The sequence below is a fragment of the Moschus berezovskii genome, chromosome 10 (genome assembly GCF_049115385.1).
Source record: "Moschus berezovskii isolate FMDL1 chromosome 10, NW_MosBer_1.0, whole genome shotgun sequence".
Taxonomy (NCBI): Eukaryota; Metazoa; Chordata; class Mammalia; order Artiodactyla; family Moschidae; genus Moschus; species Moschus berezovskii.
This window is the reverse complement of record NC_142469.1, coordinates 27853067-27876654: the sequence shown is the minus strand read 5'-3', so window position 1 is coordinate 27876654 and position 23588 is coordinate 27853067. Positions and strand designations below refer to the sequence as shown.

Genomic DNA, 23588 nt, shown 5'->3' with positions numbered 1-23588 from the left:
GATATTAAACCTCTAGTTGCTTTCTAAACTTCCAGTGTGTTGGGGGAGCCATTAGGAGAGGAAAGTAGATCTGGGTTCAGGCTACTTCTTAACAAATTTTTGGGCAGCTTCCTGTGTGTTGTCTTTCTTTTCCTCCCCACTTCCAGAGGTACTTGGTGCCTCCTACACCCAGGCCTTTTGAGCGTTTTGCTGTGTCAATCTGCTTCTTAGCGACCCTCATGGCTGGCCAAGAATTCAGCTTTCTCTACTAAGTCCGTCACCATTTGCCCTTCGGGCTTCCGGCTTATGAAATTGTCTTTGTGTTCTCTTCTGCTAGCCTCTGATTTTTAAAGGTCTTCTTTCTGTTATTTTAGTAGAGCTTGTTGATGGGAAGGAAAACTAAAGTATATGTTTAGTCCCTGATTTTGCACTGTTATCCCTGCCTCCCTGTCTCTGCACTTGCTTTTCCTGCATAGTGTATTCTCCTGCCCAGGGTCCTGTACCTCTCATATTTGTCCTTCACTTCTGTGCTCAGGCGGTAGGTACACTAAACCTGATGTCCCTGCCTGTAAAGTCGCATCCGACTCTCTGCCACCCCATGGACTGTAGCCTACCAGGCTCCTCTGTCCATGGGATTTCCCAGGCAAGAGAACTGGAGTGGGTTGCCATTTCCTTCTCCAGGGGCTCTTTCCCACCCAGGGATCGAACCCAGGTCTCCAGCATCGCAGGCAGATGCTTTACTGTCAGAGCCACCAGGGACGCCCACTAAACATCCCTGCTTAAAGTAATTTACTCATGCTCCTCCACCTTCTAGTTCTCTTCACCTGATCTGTGTACTTAGTAAAGCACCTGAGCATTATAATTATTTGATTACCGATTCGATGGACATGAGTTTGAGTGAACTCCGGGAGTTGGTGATGGACAGGGAGGCCTGGCATGCTGTGATTCATGGGGTCGCAGAGAGTCGGACACGACTGAGCGACTGAACTGAACTGAACTGAATCCTTCTCGGGACTTCCCTGGTGGCTCAGTGGTAAAGAATCCACCTGCCAATGCAGGAGACATAGGTTTGATCCCTGGGTTGGGAAGAACCCCGGAGAAGGAAGTGGCAACCCACTCCAGTAATCTTGCCTGGAAATCCTATGGACAGAGGAATCTGGCAGGCTACAGTCTGTGCGGTCACAAAAAGAGTCGGATATAACTTAGCAACTAAATGAAAACAACAACAAAGTCTTCTCTACTAGTTTTATATAGTAATTCTAATCAAATTTAACAAACAAATTGCATGAATAGAAGTAATTCTTCCTTTCATAAAAGATAAGACTGATGTTTAATAACCACAGCAGAAGGACAGCATAACTGGTGACTTCTTTTCACGTTAAAGTTGTATACAATATGAATAGAAGTTTTTATACTTTTAAGGTTGACTCTCTAGTATCTTGCTAACAATGTTAAATATTATGTACTCTTTAAAAGTGATAGTAAAAAAGATAAACTTTAACCTGTCTTTGATTTACTAAAAGTTTAATTTTCAAGCTCAAAACAAAAATTATTTTGAACAATTTATTGTGGAGACTCACAGTTTTATATAACATCAATTTACCACGTTTACTCCCTTGATTGCAGTGAAGTTTAAATCAAAATAGCACTAGGAGGTAGGACCAGGTTATGTATAAGAATCGTGTTCAAGTTCACCTTTTGGTCGTACTAAAAATATCTTTCTAGTTTTGTTAATTTTGTAAAGAGAAGCTTAGATGTTTCATTATGTCCTCAGGAAATATTATAGAATATACTTGTAAATATAAGGCTCTGATATCCAGTATAGATAGAGACTTATTTTGCCTTATTTGGGGTAATACAGTTGAACTTAAAACACTTTGATCTTTACTACAGAATGATGTAGCATGACCATATAAAAATAAATCACACATTCTAGCTAGTATATTTTGGAATATTTTATTCTATCATCAAATGCCCAGTTCTATTTAAAAAAACAAGAAACAAATACATTGATGGCTGGTGTTACATCAACTTTGACTGTTCAGTTGGTTAAAACTTGGGGTGCTGGCAGAATTTATAGAAGCCCTTAAAGTTTTATAATGTCAGAGATGAAAGGGAGATTAGAGTCCCTCAAATTCAAACTTCTGGCCAATGTAGAGACAGCATGAAATGCTATTTGTGAGTAAGTGTTCATCTAGTGACTGGAGAGTTACACCTCTCAAAATTCTCTTTTCACCTGTTTAACAACTCTAGTGACTCTATCTCTTTTTCAAAGTTTAAAAAAAAAATTGTGTTGCATGGCATGTGAGATCTTAGTTCCCCATCAGAGATAGAACCCACACCCCCTGCAATGGAAGCACAGCGTCCTAACCACTGGAGCCACTGGACCGCCAGGGAAGTCCCAAATCTACCTTGATGTGTGAGACAAATATCATTCTTAATCCTGCCATGGTATCTTTCCTACATATATCAGTATCCTTTTATTCAGGCTTTCATTCTAAATAATATATAGAAGTGTGGCTTTTATGTAATGTGTCACTTTCACAATTAATAATTTGTTGCATAGTAGCTCAAAATTGCAGGTCTTTAATTTTTGTATTCCTAAATAAAAAACATGCAAGAGACACACAGGTCTTCAGTAATTATCATTTATTGTGATCTTATTTGTAACTACCAAATTCTGTAAGAAAGAAGCAACCAAAAGATTGAAAAGAAAGTATCTACTGGTGGTGAAATGTTTAGTGCATCTTTGGTAGCTGGCATACATAACACTTCATCATTGTGTCATTCATCAAATCTATTCTAATCTGATTTTCATTATTGTTGTTGTTTTTAACCAAATGAGGGAGTTTAAAGTTTCACTGGACTTTACTACCCGTCTGAGTGATCTAGGAATCATAGGTAGAGTGTTACTTTAGAGGAGTAAATTGTAGATACAGCTGGGAAGTACTGCAGGAAACTGCAGAGTTTTATTTCAGACGTGAACCATAAAGAAACTGAGCCATGTAATTATGTTCAAAGCAAAAGAAACACTCTGTGATCTGTGAAAGTTTAAATGGCAAAGTAATAAAATTAGAGGTGGTGAAATTTCTACTACTATGAGGCATGATGAGGAAAGGTCAGTTTTTATCCTAAGTAAATTTTGCATTAATTTTGTCTAGTTATCTTTGAGATTCACCAATGATTTATCATAAATAGGAGGCTGATCAAAGACTGCACTAACCTCAGATTTTCATTGCTATTGTTTTTCCATGTGAAAATCAAAGCATTTAAATTTTCTAATGGCATCTAGTTCTTTTTATCTCATACATTGAATGATTTTATAGCTAAGGAAACTGATGGACACAGTGATTTTTCTAAATTCATTCAACTAGTAAACAGGTTGAGCTGGAAATCTACCGGAGAATCCAAACCCCGTGTTCTTTTTTTGATTAATTAATGTATTTATTTTTAAGTTGAAGTATAGTTGATTTACAGCATTGTGTTAACTGCTGCTGTACAACGAAGTGATTCAGTTAGATGGATATTGATGTATTCTCTTTTTAAATGTTCTTTTTCATTGCAGCTTATCATAGGATACTGAATTTAGTTCTCTGTGCTATACAGTAGGACCTTGTTTACACATTATGTATATAAAAGATTACACCTGCTTACCCTAACCTCCCACTCCACCCCTCCCCAAACTTTCTGCCCCTTGGCAACCACCAGTCTGTTCTCTGTGTCTGTGAGTTCATTGCTGTTTCATCGATAGGTTCATTTGCGTCATATTTTAGATTCCACCTATGAGTGATGTCATATGGTGTTTGTCTTTCTCTTTCTGACTTACTTCACTTAGTATGATAATCTCTAGTTGCATCCATGTTGCTGCTGATGGCGTTATCCTGTTCTTTTTAATGTCTGAGTAGTAGTTTATTATACATGCATGTGTGTGCACGTGTGTGCATGCGTGCACACACACACACACCATATCTTCTGTATCCATTCATTTGTCAATGCACATTTAGGTTGTTTCCATGTTTTGGCTGTTGTCAGTAGTGATGCTTGGAGCATAGAGGTGCATGTATCTTTTTGAATTACAGTTTTGTCTGAATTATAGTTTTGCCCAGGAGTGGGCTTGCTGGTTCATATGGTAATTCTGTTTTTAGTTTTCTGAGGAGCCTTCATTCTGTTTTCTACAGTGGCAGCACCAGCTTAACATTCTTACCAACAATGTAGGGGGGTTCCCTTTTTTCCACATCCTCTCCAGTGTTTCAGACACCAGCTTCTTAGTCATCACATCACCAAATTCAGTCATAGAACCTTTTTTGGAAAGTTTTCAACTGTAGTAGGTTACTATCTTAAAAGACTGATGTCAGTAGCTTGAGGATTTCACATCAGATGCAAGCATGGGATCAGACAACTGCCGGTTCCCTTTCTGAATCAGTTAGACTGTTGTACGATGATTTCAAGAAGTGACTATCGATTTGAGGCTTGGGATTTGGGGTGCTGCAGCGCCCGTGTGAGGATCGCTCAGGCTGTCTCTTACTTGTTGCAGGAACAGCATCTGTTGCAGTTGCCGGCATCCTTGCAGCCCTTCGAATAACCAAGAACAAGCTGTCTGATCAAACAGTTCTATTCCAAGGAGCTGGAGAGGTACCTTCTTTATGGAGTGTTTATGTTCTCCTAAACTAGGGAATATAGCATTCATTCTAGTAACTCATGAATTTTAAGTCTGAAGTAGTTCATGAAATTTTTAGTTTATTGAAATTACAGGTTTTTATTGAAAGATTCTTTAAGTTTTGAGGCTTATTAATTTTTCACAGGAGACTTTAGAGGCATAGAGGTATTTTTTGCAGCTATCAATTTGCAAAATTGTCAGATGTTTCCATGGGTTTTTGTTAGGCATATTTAAGGTGCCATGAATGAACCAAAAGTGTTTCCAATGTATGATTAATTATGTATAGAAATCTTTAAGCTTTTACAGCCGGTGCTAACTTTTAGTATCCTCCAGTGTCACGTACCAAAATTTTCCTAATTTGACCCACAATTCAGTATGCACATATATAACTATATACAGGATTTTTTTAGAAGAAATATATTGAATCAGAGATTCATCATGCAGTATAACAATTCACGTGCGAAAGAACGAAAACATTTTAAATTGTTGGAAGGAGATGGCAGCGATAAAAAATAATACTATATCCATTTAAGAAGCCTTAGATTTTATAATTTAATATGACTATGAATAAATGTATTACACTGGTGGAAACGATGTATACTGTGTTGGGTTTGATTTTACTTGTTCTTAAAGCAAAATATGTGAAGCTAAAATTTGCATGCCAAGTTATAAACATGTGAACGTATTTGGAGTATAAATCTCAAATTTATTTTCACATCAAAATGAAAGCCAAGGTTAAATTACAGCTCATTAAGGTTTGAGGTTTTTTTTTTTTTTTTATTTTCGTGAATTGTTGTTACATGCTGTACTTAATTTTAGTAAACTTCTTTAAATTTCCTAAAGGTTTTTGTTGAATGCCACAGGCTAGTTCTTGATACTCAGCAGGAAGGAGGTATTCATGGTTGGATGATCCAAAACTGGCCCTTCTTTGTCCCTGAAAAGGTTTTAGAAATTTCAAAGATCATCACCAAATTTATCATATACCAAAGGAGTTGATTCCTTTAATCTTATAAGAAGTCTCACAGTACTTTCTTTGTCCAAATTAAGAGAGTAAATAAATGCTTGAGAACACACATCTTATGTGTTCTGTTTTATTGCCTAATTGGTGAAGTTCCCATCCAAATCACCCAGCTTCATTCTTCAAATTCAATTAGCAGAACAATAAGCAGTACAGTCTGATAAGCCAGGGTGAGCAGTTCATTATTTTAAATTCAGTATTTTCTTATCAGAGGAAATCTTAATTGTATGAACAGAATTAAAGATACTGAAAACCAAGGATATCACTGGTTTATCTGTGGCTAAATATCAAGCCACATAATAGTGATTCTGTTGTAATAAGAGTAAATAATTTCCATTTAGCATAGCAAACTCTGGGAGTTGGTGATGGACAGGGAGGCCTGGTGTGCTGCAGTCCATGGGGTCGCAAAGAGATGGACACTACTGAGTGACTAAACTGAACTGAACTGAAATGTGACAAAAATACTTTGCTCTCCAAGGTTAAATTACAGCTCATTAAGATCTGGGTTCTTTTTTATTTCTGTGAATTGTTACATGCTGTACTTAACTTTAGTAAACTTCTTTAAATTGAAGTTTAAAGGAGCTTTGAATGAATATAGCTCTTTGGATTGGTAGACAGAGCCATTTTGTACTTGCTTATTAACAGTGACGAAATGAGGTAAAATGTAACTCTTGATAAGGGATTATGTAGAACCACTTGAAGCATTTTTGTTTTTCAGGCTGCCTTAGGGATCGCACACTTGATTGTCATGGCCATGGAGAAAGAAGGTTTATCAAAGGAGCAAGCCATACAGAAGATATGGTTGGTTGACTCGAAAGGATTAATCGTTAAGGTAAGAGTTTATCATTTTTAACCACGTACAGTATTTTAATCAATATACCATTCTGGATGCCCATCTCTAAGACGACAACTGTTTCCACCTACCCCATCCCCAACACTGTGTTAAGAGTGATTAGGGAAAGCTGGCTTGCTGCAGTCCATGGGGTTGCAGAGAATCGGACATGGCTGAGTGACTGAACAACAATTACACACAAATGACCATGTTACACAATAATGTGGGTATTCTGCTAAATAAAGGAGACAACTGTGGCTCAGCTTTTGTATCCATCTGTGATGTCAGGAGACTTCTGACAGCTCCATGGTCTGTCCACGTGAATTAGTTTCATTTCCAAGTGAGGCAGTTTGAGGCTGATACAGGTGGAACACTTAGGTCCAGCTCCTTTCACTAAGGGCTAGCTGTCAGATTACACACTAACTTGAAAAAAAGGGAGGGAAAAACATGAAATAGCTACTGTTTTACGGGCTACTTTCTCTCAGCCAGAGTCTTGGAGAGTTTGGATGGTGATTCCTGAGAAGGGCTTTAATAAATGCACTGGATTCCAAGGTAGCTCAGTGCCAATGCAGGAAACATGGGTTCAGTCTTTGGGTCAGGAAGATCCCCTGGAGTAGGAAATGGCAACCTGCTCCGTATTCTTGCCTGGGAAATCCCATGGTCAGAGGAGCCTGGCAGGCTACAGTCTGTGGGATCTCTAAGAGTCGGACATGACTGAGCATGCATGTGGTTCCGTGTTAACTTCCTTGAGGTTGTCTCCCAGCCTTAATAAAGACAGTAGCACCCACTTCATAGGGTTATTGTGAGAACCTGAGTAAGAATACAGTTATGTGGGTTACAGTCCCAGTAACTAATGACACAGTTACAAGGTGTTATTACTGCACCTGTCATCTGTGCACATCACTCACTCTTCCTTAAACTGGTAGAGAAAATACTTGTAAATCCCCCTTCCACATGAAGGTGAAATTAAAAAAAGAAAGAAAAACAGTGATACGCAGTGTCTCCAGGCACTGAATATAGAAACATGTGAATATGTGCAAACTTTCTGGAAAGCTGTTTTATGTGTGTCCAGAATCTTTAAAACTTTATGCTTCTGATCCAACAGTTTCCATTCTAAGAATCTTTGCCATAGAGATACAGATGTGTCAGTGTATGTGTGAGGGTGTTGACTCAGCATTATTTATAATTACGAGATGTTTCATTAAACATTAATTAAGATAGTGATAGTTTGTTGTTCAATTGCTCAGTCATGTCCTACTCTTTGCAACCCCAAGGACTGCAGCTGCCAGGCTCCTCTGTCCATGGGATTCTCCAGGAAAGAATACTGGAGTGGGTTGCCATTCCCATCTCCAGGGGATCTTCCTGACTCAGGGATTGAACCCAGGTCTTCTGCATTGCAGGGGGATTCTTTACCTTCTGAGCCATCATGGAAACCCACAGTGATAGGTTCAGTTCAGTTCACTTCAGTTCAGTCGCTCAGTCGTGTCCGACTCTCCGCGACCCCATGAATCACAGCACACCAGCAGGCCTCCCTGTCCATCACCAACTCCCGGAGTTCACTCAAACTCATGTCCTTCGAGTCGGTGATGCCATCCAGCCATCTCATTCTCTGTCGTCCCCGTCTCCTCCCACCCCCAATCCCTCCTAGCATCAGACTCTTTTCCAGTGAGTCAACTCGTCACATGAGGTGGCCAAAGTATTAGAGTTTCAGCTTTAGCATCAGTCCTTCCAGTGAACACCCAGGATTGATCTCCTTACTGGTTGGATCTCCTTGCGGTCCAAGGGACTCTCAGGAGTCTTCTCCAGCACCACAGTTCAAAAGCATCCCTTCTTCAGCGATCAGCTTTCTTCACAGTCCAACTCTCACATCCATACATGACCACGGGTTATACTTACCTAAATAAAGGATACTGTGACATGAATTGGGTAGTAGCCACATAGGTGTAATATACAGGCTTAAAGTTATTTTCATGGTTTAGTTGGTAAAGAATGTTCCTGCAATTCAGGAGACCTGGGTTCAATTCCTAGGTCAGGAAGATCCCCTGGAGAAGGAAATGGCAACCCACTCCAGTATTCTTGCCTGGAAATCCATGGACAGAGGAGCCTGGTAGGCCACAGTCCATGGGGTTGCAAAAAGTCGGACACAACTTAGTGACTAAACCACAACCACCAAAGTTATTTTCAAAGAACTATAAATAGCATTAAAGGATTCATTATTTAATATTAGGTGAAAATAGGAGAATGTCATATTACGTAGAACTATTTAAGATTTGAGTTGCATATAAAAATCATAGAAAGAAATGCATAGAATACATATTACTTTAAAACTGATTTTAGTGCTTTTCTACATATTCCAAATTCTCCTGAGTACTTATTTTTCTTTGAAGCTAGAAAAATGTTCATTTTTTAAAAGATTTAGAGAAATTTTGTTTTAAATGAAACAAAAATATGGTTCATAACTTTTTGTAGCAAATGAATATCTATAAAGCTGTGAAATAAGACTGAAAGTACCTTTACAACATCTCCTGAGGACCAAATAATAGTCATTTTATTAACAATAAATGACAGTGTAATTGTTTATAGTATACAGGAAATAGTTCTACATTTCTTGGCTTAAAAATTGCTATTGCTTTAAAAAAAATCAGTAAGAAACTGTACACTGTGGCTATATGACATATCCTGTCACGAAATAAGAACGTTTGCTGAGTGAAGTCATCTGTGGCTCAGGCTTTGTGCTTATTGTGGGGACACTGTAAGGCTCTTAATCTCAGGAGGCTCCCAGCCTCATGGGAAAAACTTGAACAAGCCAAGAGTTACAGCTCCACATGACAGTGTTATAGAAATAAGTACTTGGTGCCAGGGGTGCACAGGAGATGGTGCTCCCGCCACACCAAAGAGAATCACGGGGAGGCTGAGGATGGTTCCAAAGCAAGGTGTCTCTCCAGCTAAGTTTGCAAAGAAGAGTTAGGAGTTGATCTAGAGTCTCCATGGACATCTTCAACTTCTTACATGCAAAACTGAAACAAGGGAAGTTGAATGGCAAATTCACTCTGAGATCCTGATTGAAGTTATGAATCATGTCTTCCACCTCTCTGATATCTTCAGAGCCCCGCTAGTGTCGAGTTATTGGCCATAAGTATATTATTAATAAATGAACTAATGACTGAGTGCCTTCTGGATAGAATAAGAGCATTTGCAAAAGAAATTATTTTGAGAAAAATATTTAGGATTAAGACTGAAAGGAGTAGAGTGACAGGTGATGAAGGCTCTTCTAAATCCTGAACTTGAGCAGTTTTCAGGCTCTTGTCACCCTGATGGCATTGCGGAGGATGGACTGAAATGAGATGAGGCTGAGGAAAGGAAATTAGGTACAAAACCATTGCATTAATGCAGATCAAAGGTAATTGGGGCCTGAAATAAAGCAGTGAGTGAAAGATGTTTGATTCAGTAGGTATGTAGGAAATAGGATTGGCATACTCAGTAACCAGTTAAACCAGTAACCCAGAGGGAGGGTTAGAGTAGAGGAAGGAATCTAGCAGGACGCCTTGGGTGTCTGTAAGTGATGTGGCCTTTGCTGTTTGTTTAAAAAGAAATAAAGAACAGGCCCATTTAAGGGGAAGATAATGAGATCGGTTTTGGACATAACAAGTTAAAGGTGTCTGTGGAGACCTCAGATAGAGATGTCCCCTTGGCAGTTGAAGAGACAAGACTGATGCTCAGAAAAAGGATTTGGACTCTAGAGATGGAGATTTGGGGATGATCCACATATATATAGTGGGAGCCATGGGAAAAGCTATACACACTGTGCTGTACTTCGGGGTGCAATACATTAAAGAATCAAAAAGGTGAAAGCCAACGATTGTGATTTCTAATGACAGTTTAATGAGAAATCTTCATAAAAATACATAAACTTTAGCATCTCAAGTCATTTTAACATAGACTTACTGAACTGAGACTCCAAATTCCATGGATTACAGTACTTAGAATAACAGGGATTATAGCATGACTAGTATTTGGAATAACTGTGAAATTGTTGTAATTTCATATTTTTTACTTGCCAAAGTAAAGAACTGCATATATTCTCATTGCCAAGATAAATAAAGTTATGTTTAAAAAGATTGTTATATGTTTAATAGTTTTGCACTATTTAATATGAGAAACATATGAAGCTTCCAATTCATCACTGTTTTTTCTTTCATGTTCTTAAACAGTCAAAATCACTATGTTGATTTTTGTGGCGAAACTAGTAAATCTTAGATTAATTACTGAATTAGTATAATCCAGCTCTCACTTTTATATGGTTTTTCCGTGTTTGTTATCCTTTATCCTTAGCATTTTTACAACTTCTCTTGAGAACCAATTATAACCATTTCATTAATTTCATTAACTTACAATGCAATTGTTTATAATATATAAAAATTATCTTAATGTGTTAAGTAAAAATTTGTATAAGTCAAACTCCTTCAGTTTTTAAAGACATAAAACCAAGAGCTAAAAAGTATCACTGTGAAGTTAGTGCAATTATGGAGTTTATCATAATTATTTAGGTAATTATTATTCTAACATGTTTTCTGCTTTCATTTTCAGCATGACATCTATGGTATTTTCTGTCATTTATTTCACATCCATATATGTTCAGTAATATCAGTATTTTAAATAATTCATCGATATCAGTAAGGTTGATTGAAATGAAGTATTTGGTCACTGATAATACTCAGATAGTTTTAGTATCTTATAGCAAGAAACAATTGACATATCTATTTAGCCAACTAATATTAGTATATTTTAATATTAACAAGCCAATATTTTCTTTAAAATAAATCATTCCAAAATAAAATTAGAGAATAAATACAGTAAAGAAAGGATAAAAGAGGAGCATTGCCGGCATGTCTAGGATTTGCGTTTCACTGATAATTTGGACCATTTTTTAGGGAGGACAAGAAATCACAAAACAAACCAATCCAGACTTAATCTCTTCCGTAAATAAATACATTTGACTTTCACTAATGAGCCAAATTAGTGCTAAGGCAGAAATCTCAAAAATAAAAAGTGGAGTGTTAATAGATATCATGAAGGATAAATTTCATCTAACCCAGAATAGGACTAGAGTATTTTGTTTTAATTTTAATTTTCTTTTGCTCTAGTTTACATAGCTCTGTTTTCAATTTTTAAAACAATTTTTTTCTTTATAGTTATTTCTTTTAGTTCAGTGTTTGGTTCCTATAAGGAAGAGGTAGTGAATAAAAGTATTTTATATGCTACAAGGGTAGTTTTGACAATATAGTTATTTCCTCCCTGAAAGTTTAATTTTTAGGTCTAGAACTTGAAACTCCAGGCTGATTAGAAAAGTTTTCCTTTCCCTTGTGATCTAATCAGAATTTTAGCCCGTGATATTTTCCCCACCTTGAATGATGGTTAATATATTTCATACATTGTGGTTTAAAAATAATCTAACTCCTAAGAAACGTTGAAGCTTGGTGAAAAGGATCCGGCTTGCTTTTCTCCCTCCCTCTTCTCCATGTCTTCTAGAGTATGATCAATGTATATGTATGTATTAAACAGAGCAGAGGGAGAAGATTATATGTATGAGTCTTGCAGACAGTCAGAAAATTATGGATTTTTAACAATACACTATTAAATATTTTTAAATTACTCAAATATTGATGGAGTTATCCACTTAGTATCTTCAGTTATGGCCACTCTGCACCCCTTTTTTTATGCTCTAACATGGAATGCTTTGTCACATCATTCATCTTCTTTTAATCTGTTCTGAGATGATGAAACCCAGCTCTGAACTCTTTAGCAAATGCATACTTACACTGCAATTGAAATATTACTGATAGTGTGCTAGGAAGAGTCTGTCTTCAGATAAAGAGGGGGCCAGATTCAACTCTGAAAAACTAATGACAACAGTATCAGGCCAGTTAAATGGGACAGGTTGTCCAAGCAGGCATGGATTCAAGAGTTCTAGTACCTGTGCATAGGAGGAATACATATTTATCAGTGGCAATATTTAATATTGTACAATTAGCTTTTTATACCTCCTGGGAAATGAAATGCTAACTCAAAATCTTGACAGTGTTTGCTACCTTCCTCCCCTAGACCCAACCAGCACATAGGTGCTTTTGAAAAAGATAGTTGTTCAGTCTGGTTGTATCTTCTATAGTAAGAATCAGCACAAAACAAGGAGGGTAGGCAGAGACAAAAGAGATAATAATATTGGAAGGAAATTCCCAGATATTCATAGTACATTTGGTATAAGCATGTATGGATGTGAGAGTTGGACTGTGAAGAAAGCTGATCGCCGAAGAATTGATGCTTTTGAACTGTGGTGCTGGAGAAGACTCTTGAGAGTCCCTTGGACCTCAGGGAGATCCAACCAGTCCCTTCTAAAGGAGATCAATCCTGGGTGTTCATTGGAAGGACTGATGCTAAAGCTGAAACTCCAATACTTTGGCCACCTCATGCGACGAGTTGACTCACTGGAAAAGACTCTGATGCTGGGAAGGATTGGGGGTGGGAGGAGAAGGGGACGACAGAGAATGAGATGGCTGGATGGCATCACCGACTCTGTGGACATGAGTTTGAGTGAACTCTGGGAATTGGTGATGGACAGGGAGGCCTGGCGTGCTGTGGTTCATGGGGTCGCAAAGAGTCGGACACGACTGAGCGACTGAACTGAACTGAGAGAGTCCTAAAAAAAAGAAACACCATAGAATTTGGGGTACTTGAGATAAAAAGTTGCAAATGCAGGCAAAAAGCATTTCAGCAAGGGTTCCTGAAAAGGGAGACTGAACAGAATAAAAATCTATATCTACCTCCAGCTGAAGTATTTGGCGTAAAGAAGGTGTATTCCAAATTGCATTTTGAAAGGAGGAGAAAAGTGAGCCATTGGTACAGAAAACAGAATTCCGAAGGTAAAGACATTTGCCTGAATATTACAGATCCAGAGAAGGTCCCATTCCAATAGTTTTTTAATCTAAACCAGATCAGCACATTAACTTTGAAAATTGTATAGCAAATACTTGGGAGACCTTTATTTTTGTCTTTTGCTTTTTCTGTTCTTGGCAAGTTGAGCCCTTTGGTGATGCTGGTATGCATGATTCCTGGCCTCCTTTCACTGTTCCCTCTACATTCCTAAGTCCCCACTAAGAATTACGTCTTTGGGGGTGAGGCTATAGGTGATTTATGTTTCTTGCTAGACAGATGTCTTCTGGCCGAGTTCTGGCTTTAGTGGTACGGAGCTGCCAGTGCTGTTACTATGATTAATAAAGTAAGATGTTCATGATAAAAGCATAAGCATGCATCTTTTCCTATAATGTTTATCAATCTTCATCATGATTTGTTTCTCATTCCAGGAAACTTAAGGGGTTTAAGCCTTATTAAATACTTTTCAGGGTATCTCATGAAATATCCAAAAGAGCAGTACTAGAAATCTGTGCTTTTGCATTATTTTATAGCATTCTTTCATTAGAACTCATCATTTTCTACTTTTTTGGAAACAGATCACATGGTACTATCTTTTAAAAAATGCTTCTGGTAGACATCTGATAAACCCTTTAGTGCAATGATGCTCAAAACTGGCTAATCACTCAAATCATCTGAGAAGTTGGAAAAAAAAAATACAGATGCTGGGGCCTCATCCTTGAATTAAAATATCTGGCAGCAGGGCTCAGGAATCTGATTTTCCTCAGGTGTGTCTGGCACTCAGTTGGCTTTGTAAAGCCCAGATCAGGTTCATTTTCATTACACTGTCATCATCGTCAAACCAAACCATTTTCTAGATGGAGAAACCAGCATCCATGGAAGTACCAAAGGCCTTGCCCAAGGTCATGAGTGAATGGAAGGGCCTGAGTATACCGCTACCCGGAGCCCGAGTCCCATGTTCTATCTCCAGCATTTGTAGATGGCATTTTCTGGGGAGGTTTTCTTTATTTTTTTTGTATATTATTAAAGCTTTCAGAAGTAACATAAATGTATTTGCTCTTAGCTGTTAGAATGGACTCTGCTACTAGTTATTTATTCATGTCCCTAAGCCAAAAATGTACCACAATTTATATCAGTTTGTTTTGACCACAATTAATAGCTGTGAGAACAATGTTGTAAAATACATTTAAAGCATTTTTAATTTGCTGTTTGGGATAATCTGGGACAGTATGCTGAGGAAAATGTTTTGAATTATTGAACTAAAAAAATGGGGATTATGCCTCTCACTCACTCATAACATCTTCAAATTCATTTCATAGTATGGATTTGTAGATCCACATTCAATATAAACAGACTAGACCCTCTTTTATTTATAGCTTACTTGTAGCAGTGGCACCATTCATGTTATACGAGGTTGAATTTAGTTACTGCAGCTGCCCATAATATCATTTCTAAGACCTTTACTCTCATGCTGCTTTTATTTTCTCATGTAGAAGGCTACTTCTTGACTTGGTAATATAATGAAAATGAATTGTTGTTCAGTTGCTCAGTCACGTCTGACTCTCTTCAGCTCCATGGTCTGTACTACGCCAGGCTTCCCTGTCCTTCACCATTTCCTAGAGCTTGCTCAAACTCATGTCCATTGAGTTGGTGATGCCATCCAGCCATCTCATCTTGTGTCGTCCCCTTCTCCTCCTGCCTTCAGTCTTTCCCAGCTTCAGGAGCTTTTCCAGTGAGTCAACTCTTCACATCAGGTGGCCAAAGTATTAGAGCTTCAGCATCAGTCCTTCCAATGAATCTTCAGGATTGATTTCCTTTAAGATTGATTGGTTCGATTTCCTTGCTGTCCGAGGGGACTCTCAAGAGTCTTCTCCAACACCACAGTTCAAAAGTATCAATTCTTCGACACTCAGCTTTCTTTATGAAAATGAATAGGTTTTCATTTTTATGTGATCATATGCAAATTTATTTAAAGCTGTATCCCAGAAGCAGTTTGGATATGTTTTCGTTGGCATGTTGTTTGTCAGCAGCTAAAATGGTCAAGAATGGGTTGTTTCCTGACTCAGAAGCTTCAGTGAGCCCTCTCTGTGGCCACCTCGTTCTTAGGTTTCTCTCTGCGGGCCATGGTATTTTACCATGGATTGTGTGGAATCTTATTGTTTTGTGAGCGCAAGCAGTTTTTAGAATAAACAAATCAGGGACACATTCTCCTCTAAAAACAATTTTTAATACTTCCTATTCTGTTAATAATCCTGAACATCTTATACACGTCCTTTTCCTCACAATCCTTTTGGTGGGGGTTCTGCTTTCTATTCCAAAGTAAATCACAGAAAAAGATTAATTATCATATTTTACTGTTATTAAAGAAGAAAAGGTGGTACTAGAATGCACTAATATAACATGGAAGGAAAGATCTAGGACGTATGGTAATTCCTTTGACCATATTCTGCATTGGTTATTCCTTTGTTGGAATGTATTTGCTTAATACTTAAACTTGGTCAGGTGGAAATCAAAAGGCCCGGAGGCAAAACCCTGAGGTTCATTCAGTCCTCTCCAAGAGATACACTTATTATCAGCAACCCTCAAGATTACACAACACCGGGTTGAGATGACTGTGGTTGTTTTGGAGTAGGTGAATAGTTATCCTGAGTTGTTTTTTTTTTTTTGTTGGAGAACCTAACAGAGGTTCTGACAATAGGTATCCTGAAAAGCAAATCTCTAAACCTTTGAAGAAGTAAGCACCAGACTGAAGTTTGATTTATACCAACTAGCTAAACTAATACAATACAATGTTGTGTTAGTTTCTGGTGTATAGCAAAGTGATTCAGTTATGCATATACACATATCTATTCTTTCTCAGATTCTTTTCCTATGTAGGTTGATAATAGCCTTTTAAAGCAAGAATATTGAACCAGGAGTAACAATTTGCATACAATCTGACATATACCATTTGTAAAGTGTTTTCTCCAGAACTGGACTGTGTTGTATTATTGGAAAGACTGAGTTTTAGCACCTGCCTCAGGCAAGCTGCATACTGTCTTGGAGCCTCTGTTTCTTCATGCAAAAACCTGATTATATTTGCCCTACTTTCCAAATTGTTGAAAGGATCAAATGAAATATGTGAAGATAACTTATAAGCTATAAAGTACCATATAAAGTTAGGTACTGATTTATTATGTAGTCAAAATCTTCAAAATTTGTAGGTAGAGTATTATTATAATTTAAATGTCAAGTTTAATAAGTGTGTGTGTGCCAGGTCACTTCAGTAGTGTCAGGCTCTGTGCAACCCTGTGGACTGTAGCCTGCCAGGCTCCAGTGTCCATGGGATTCTCCAGGCAAGAATACTGGAGTGGATTGCCATGCCCTCTTCCAAGGGATATTCTCAACCCAGGGATTGAACCCATGTCTCTTAGGTCTCCTGCATTGGCAGATGGGTTCTTTACCACTAGTGCCACCTATTGTTTTTACAATTTAAGAGTCAAGTTTTAATAAGTAGCACACTTAATTTAACCATTTCTTCCTGTGAACAAAAAACTATTTCATCACTCATTCTTTGATGAAAGCTTCCTTGGTGGCTCAGACAGTAAAAAATCTGCCTACAATGCAGGAGACCAGGGTTCAATCCCTGGGTTGGGAAGATCCCATGGAGAAGGGAACAGCTACCCACTCCAGTATTCTTGCTTGGAGAATTCCATGGACAGAGGAGCCTGGTGGGCTACAGTCCACGGAGTCACAAAGAGTCTGACATGATGAGTGACTAACTCTTATTGAAGTAAGGAAAATGAATAATAGGTAAATGAAGAGAATTCTAATTTGAGCAGATATTATTCCTGGTCATGGAAATGTAGATGAGAATTTCATCTTCAGATCTACTAATTATGTGGAAAGATATAATACTGAAAGAGCAGGGGGAAAATGAAGGAAGCAGATTTTTAGATAACATTCCCTACCCCCATCCTAAGTTCTTTCTTATAGCTGGAATATTATAGTGATGTTTCTTAGATAATACATGGTACAACTATGATCAAAACATTAGAAAATAAAAACACATGAAGCTAGTGCTTATTCAAAACATCAAAGTATTGCATAAATATGGCATCAAGTTCCATTCTTAGTGAGTGGTCCATAAAGGATTCAAGCAACCACTAAAGGCTGCTCTGCACTCTAAGACACTGCTTTGTCAACACAAATCATATCTAATAAACAATATCTTTATTTAAGTGATATTTTGCATTGCCATTTAACACATTTCTTGCAAGTGTCTGTAGAGTTAGGATTTTATATATTAAATAATAGTTAAATAAAGGAAAGACTTTATTTTGTTCACTGTTATACCCTCATTGCCTGGAGCATTGTCTGAAATGTAAATCTTTGTGACAAGAGTCAGTGAAATAATTCTCTGATAATTGGAGAGGAGACTTTAAAAACAGCTGGAAGACATACTACGTAAACCTATTAAGTATAAATTCTGCTAAGATGTGTAATACTCTGAAACTTCCTTGACTCTCATACACTTGGCACATTTATCATTTCTTCTTCTTTGCTCTAATTAGGGACGTGCTGCCTTAACACAGGAGAAAGAGGAATTTGCCCATGAACATAAAGAAATGAAGAACCTCGAAGCCATCGTTCAAGATATAAAACCAACTGCCCTCATTGGTGAGCTTTGGCTTCTCCCCTCTCCTATAAACCCTATCCCTACCCCATGTGGGCCTGATTTGTTTCCTTACAGTTAATTTTTAAAAAATTATTTATTGATTTATCTTATTTTCGGCTGCGCTGGGTCTTCGTTGCTGCGTGAGGGCTGTCTCTGGTGGTGGTTGCTACTCCTGTGGCAGTGCGTGGGCTTTACTTGTTGTGGAGTAAGGGCTGTCGGCCATGTGGTCCTTCAGTAGCTGTGGTCCACGGGCTTAGTTGCTGCGTGGCCTGTGGGCTCCTCCCAGACCAGGGATCGAACCTGTGACCCCTGCACTGGCAGGCGGGATTCCTGTCCACTGTACCACCAGGGAAGTCCTCTTGCTGCTAATTTTTGAGACATTCTTCAGCTTTTTGAAATTCTGATCTTTGAAATTCCACAAAGTTACCTAGTCTCTGAAGCAGCAGTGCCCCCTAGACGCCTAGATTTGTAAATTCAGCGCTACCTTGTTAATGTTACCGAGGATGCCAGCTGAGGGGGGTGGTTCCCTCTGCTAACCCTGTCAACCTGTCAATACCTGGCACATTCAGCACTTTGCCAGGCCAGTTATTCCAAACAGACAGTGGCTCTCGAATGGGGGTGATTTTGCCCCGTTAAGAAACATTTGTCAATGTCTGGAGACATTTTTGTTGTCACAGCTGGAGGGAGAAGGTCAGGGCTGCCGACATCATTGGGTGGAGATGAAGGGACACTTTCCCACCTCTTCCAACGCCCAGGAAAGCACCCCCACCCCCAACAAGGAATTGTCCAGCCCAGAATGCTCATGGGGCCAAGGTTAATTTAAGAAAGACTGAAAACAGGGACTGTAATTTCACATGTCTTTATATATTCCCCATAGCAGACAGCATGGTAGTTTCCATACTGCATGAGCACAGATAGATGTTTAATGTGGACGAATTTGTTGTGGTTGGAAAAAAAAAAAAATCTCAAAGTTTTGAAGCTTTATATCCTTTATTTTGTGTGTATATAATACCAGCCCTTACTTGGTCTTACATTCGATTTCTAGAAGCTCCCGTGCAACAGATGACGATATTGAGAATAAGGATGAGAACCCTAATAAAAACAAGTATTTACTCCATGACAGGAACTGCAGTAAACCTTCATTGTTGTTTTTTTATAAAATGTGTTCTATCAGGAATCTTACTGTTTAAAATTTGCATGATGCTAATTGCTTTATTTGTTCAAATTCTTTCAATGAGTTATACTTCAGTTCTGTCATTGAATGGGATGATTGACTTAAGTGTTAGCACTGGATTATAAAACATGATTACTTGGTAGCCTCAGACACTGAAATAAACTTCTAGAATTGTTTACAGAGAGATAATATATATTAGATACATTTATTTTCCAAAAAAAATGCCTGTTATCAGAATTCCTAGTGATTGGTCATTAAATCTACTCATGAGCTGAATATTAAAACTGTTTTCTTTTTTTTTTTCCATAGATACCTGTAGATGTATAACCTTAAAGGCTATTGGCATTAACGGACATCTCTTTTTGTCATTTTCATGCAAATATTCTATATTTTGCTTAGGGTATATTACAGAATGACCTGACATGTCTCATTGTTTGGTAGGGGAGGGGGCATTGGATTAAATAACCAATGATGTTCCTGTTCACTGGTTTCTTGTTTCTGTGTTAGGAGTTGCTGCGATTGGTGGTGCGTTCTCAGAACAAATTATCAAAGACATGGCAGCCTTCAATGAACGGCCTATTATTTTTGCCTTGAGTAATCCAACTAGTAAAGCAGAATGTACTGCAGAGCAGTGCTATACACTGACCAAGGTAAAGCAAAAAAAAAAGTAACTGATATTTTAATAGTCAAATTGTAATTCTTTATAGGGAAGCCCAGGGTCTCTAAGGTGCCTGCCAGTTAACCTTTAAACATTTTACAACCAAGAGTGAAGGAGAAGTGAACAGGTCGGGAAGGATAAGAACCATATCCTTTTTTAGAATGTCATATAAAGCCTGTTCTTCAATAAAACAATAAACTTTGTAATGTTTTATTGATAATTTTCCTTAAATGCTTTGGAAGTATCTAAGATCTAAACATAAAAGTTAAAGAGGAGAAAGCTTGATCCTCGATGCTTATTAAAATAACTTTTAACTAGCTATTCCTAAACACTGAAGCATACAGTATAAAACCACAGCCTCATTTTTACTTTGCTGACTGCTCCTGGGTTTGGATTTTGCTGCTATCGGTGGAGCATTTGGGCAGTTATTTTGACATCCAGCCAGTTTGGTATAGGCATCCTTATTGCCAAAACATGTGACTTTCATACTCTGTGTTTATTAATATGTACTTGACCAGTATATTGCCAAGAGCTCCTTTTCCCCTTCAAAGACTTGAAAATGTCATTGCAACAAAATACAGGTTGAGTCACACATATCTAACACTTTTATTTGGAAATAAATATAAAATGAACTAGAAAAGATAAACAAGACAGAGCTATAGCACTCTGCATAAATAAAACTCGATGCATAAATAAACCTGGATGGCCTTACTTCTTTAATATTGTATCCTTAAATGCTTATTACTAGAATTAATGAAATTTTGCAGAGGAGCTACTCCATTGTTTATTTCTCTTCTTTGGGATGGTATCAGTGCCCTAAATAATTTAAATTTTTATCCCATCTCTAGATTAGGGAATTTGCCTCACATAACTCAGTCCTCAAATCCTTAAAGGAAAAAAAAACCCCAATAACAAAATCTTAGCATGGTGCATTACACATACTAGGCATGTAATAAATAAGTGCTTAAGTATTTGTTTTGGCATATTTCAGTAGGCCTCAAAAGTTGATAGATTCAGTGATAGTAGATGTAAACAAAATTAGCCAAATTTATATAGTTGTGTTCCTAAGTTTGAATGTGTCTGATATAAATGACCTAAACTCTTATGATTTTGCCTAATACTTTTTGTTGCTATACGTAAAATTAAAAGTCATTTTGAAGCTGAAAACACTGGTTCAGTCAAAGGATTACAGAAAGAGAAATGGGCTACCTGTTGCTGGATGTGTGTCTCTGCTGCTGCAGGCACAGGTGAAAAATTATTAGGAAAGGTTAAAAATACAAAATACAAAAAGATTCTTGAATGCTGAAAAATGATAATTATACCAAAATGGTATGGAGAGGTTTCCTTCTCCATATTGACAGTCTGTATCGATGAGAATATTTAGCCATTATTTATTTAATACCATGGGTTTCCCAGGTGGCTCAGTGGCAAAGAATCCACGTGCAATGCACTAGAGACAGATTTGATCCCTGAGTTGGGAAAATCCCCTGGAGAAGGAAATGGGAACCCACTCCAGTGTTCTTGCCTGGAGAATCCCATGGACAGAGGAGCCTGGTGGTCTTCAGTCCATAGCATCACAAAGAATTGGACATGACTGAGTACACACACACATTTAATACAATACAGTGATTGTATTGTATTAAATACATAACATCCATAAAATACAGTGATTGTAGAGTGATAAGCAGGAGAAAGAGTGAAGGACTGGAGAGCAATAAACAAGTGTGTATACAATGTTGCAGGTCTCTTTCTCAAATATAATGCTCAAGGATATATATCAAATATGTATGTAAATGATAATTTAGTTACATTAGAGATTTGCTTATAATAGAACATTTTATCTCCTAATCAGAGCTGAAGGTATCAGACTTGTCTGAAAACAAAACCTACTTTTGTGAAAAATATGACAAGTGTCTGATAAACATCTGGATGAGAATTTCTGTTTTTTTCCTCATCTATTTTTCTCTTTTTATATCCCAAATAAGGTTGATTTGTATTATACTTTACCTTTACAGAAAAGATGAAGTGAAGTGAAGTGGTTCAGTCATGTCCGACTCTTTGCAACCCCATGAACTGTAGCCTACCAGGCTCCTCCGTCCATGGGATTTTCCAGGCAAGAATACTGGAGTGGGTTGCCATTTCCTTCTCCAGGAGATCTTCCTGACCCAGGGATTGAACCTGGGTTTCCCGCATTTTAGGCAGACACTTTACCATCTGAGCAAGTGAATATAGTACCGTAATGGATTTAGACTCTAGGTGTAAGAGGGATGAAATTTATAATTCAGTCTATTTCCATTTAAATTGTACTTTGGGGATTTAGAGTCCCTTATACTGCAAGGAGATCCAACCAGTCCATTCTAAAGGAGATCAATCCTGGATGTTCATTGGAGGGACTGATGCTAAAGCTGAAACTGCAATACTTTGGCCACCTCATGCGACGAGTTGACTCACTGGAAAAGACTCTGATGCTGGGAAGGGTTGGGGGCGGGAGGAGAAGGGGACGACGGAGAATGAGATGGCTGGATGGCATCACCGACTCTGTGGACAAGAGTTTGAGTGTACTCCGGGAGTTGGTGATGGACAGGGAGGCCTGGCGTGCTGTGATTCATGGGGTCGCGGAGAGTCGGACACGACTGAGCGACTGAACTGAACTGAACTGAACTGATGCTTTTCAAGGGCATTTTTTAGACTGTGATGCTTTATTTGTTGAGGGTTTCCTATCCCTGTTTTCAAAGACTGAGTAGTTTCATCGCCTCCCAGATCACACAGAGGCCCTCTCGCTTTGACTGGCAGTCTGGAATCTAGCCCCTGACAGGCCCTGAGTTCATGCTGTCTTAAAACTTATAAATACGAGGTTCCTCAAAAACATGAGAAAGGATTGGGTTGGTCAAAAAGTTCATTTGAGTTTTTCCATATGAACTTTTTGGCCAACCCAATATTAAGACTAAGGGGAAAAAATATAAAGACACTTGTTTTACAATTATTGATAATTTATTCTTATTTACTATTCCCGCTTGTGCTAGTGAATTTTTTTCCTATGGGACTTTCCAGATAATGCTTTACAATATATAAATTTGTCCCGGTGATTACATGGAAGCGTGTTGACCCCTAAACTCTAACCTACAATGTCAGCCTTTCTAAGACTCAAACCCCAACCCATCACTTTTGTCTTCAGAAGCCTGTAAGTGGAAGCCTCTAGGCTAGAGATGGTTGATGGCCCTGAGTGTTGGACCACCGCCAACAACAGGTGGTTGTCTTGGGGTCTCCTGTACTTTGTACGCCTCTCCTTGGAGTAGAGAGGAAGATAGAGAAAAGAAATAAGCATCCACTTCAGAACTTACCACCAACATCATGAGAGCTTGCTCATTCACACTTCCTAGGGAGTCAATGAAAAGTTAGACCTCTTTCTAAATACTGCTGCTGCTGCTAAGTCACTTCAGTCGTGTCCGACTCTGTGTGACCCCATAGACGGAAGCCCACCAGGCTCCCCCGTCCCTGGGATTCTCCAGGCAAGAACACTGGAGTGGGTTGCCATTTCCTTCTCCAATGTGTGAAAGGGAAAAGTGAAAGTGAAGTCGCTCAGTCGAGTCCGACCCTTAGCGACCCCACGGACTGCAGGCTACCAGGCTCCTCCATCCATGGGATTTTCCAGGCAAGAGTACTGGAGTGGCTTGCCATTGCCAAAT

The 23588-nt window shown here is 38.4% G+C and overlaps 1 protein-coding gene across 1 annotated transcript in view; it reads left to right on the top strand.

Moving 5' to 3' along the window:
- Positions 1-23588, top strand: part of ME1 (malic enzyme 1) — a 218091-nt gene that overhangs the window by 180778 nt on the left and 13725 nt on the right. Inside the window, exons 8-11 of the mRNA XM_055433822.2 lie at positions 4514-4611; positions 6373-6486; positions 17967-18072; positions 19752-19894. Coding sequence (XP_055289797.1) covers positions 4514-4611; positions 6373-6486; positions 17967-18072; positions 19752-19894 — 461 coding nt within the window. The remainder of the gene's footprint in view (positions 1-4513; positions 4612-6372; positions 6487-17966; positions 18073-19751; positions 19895-23588) is intronic.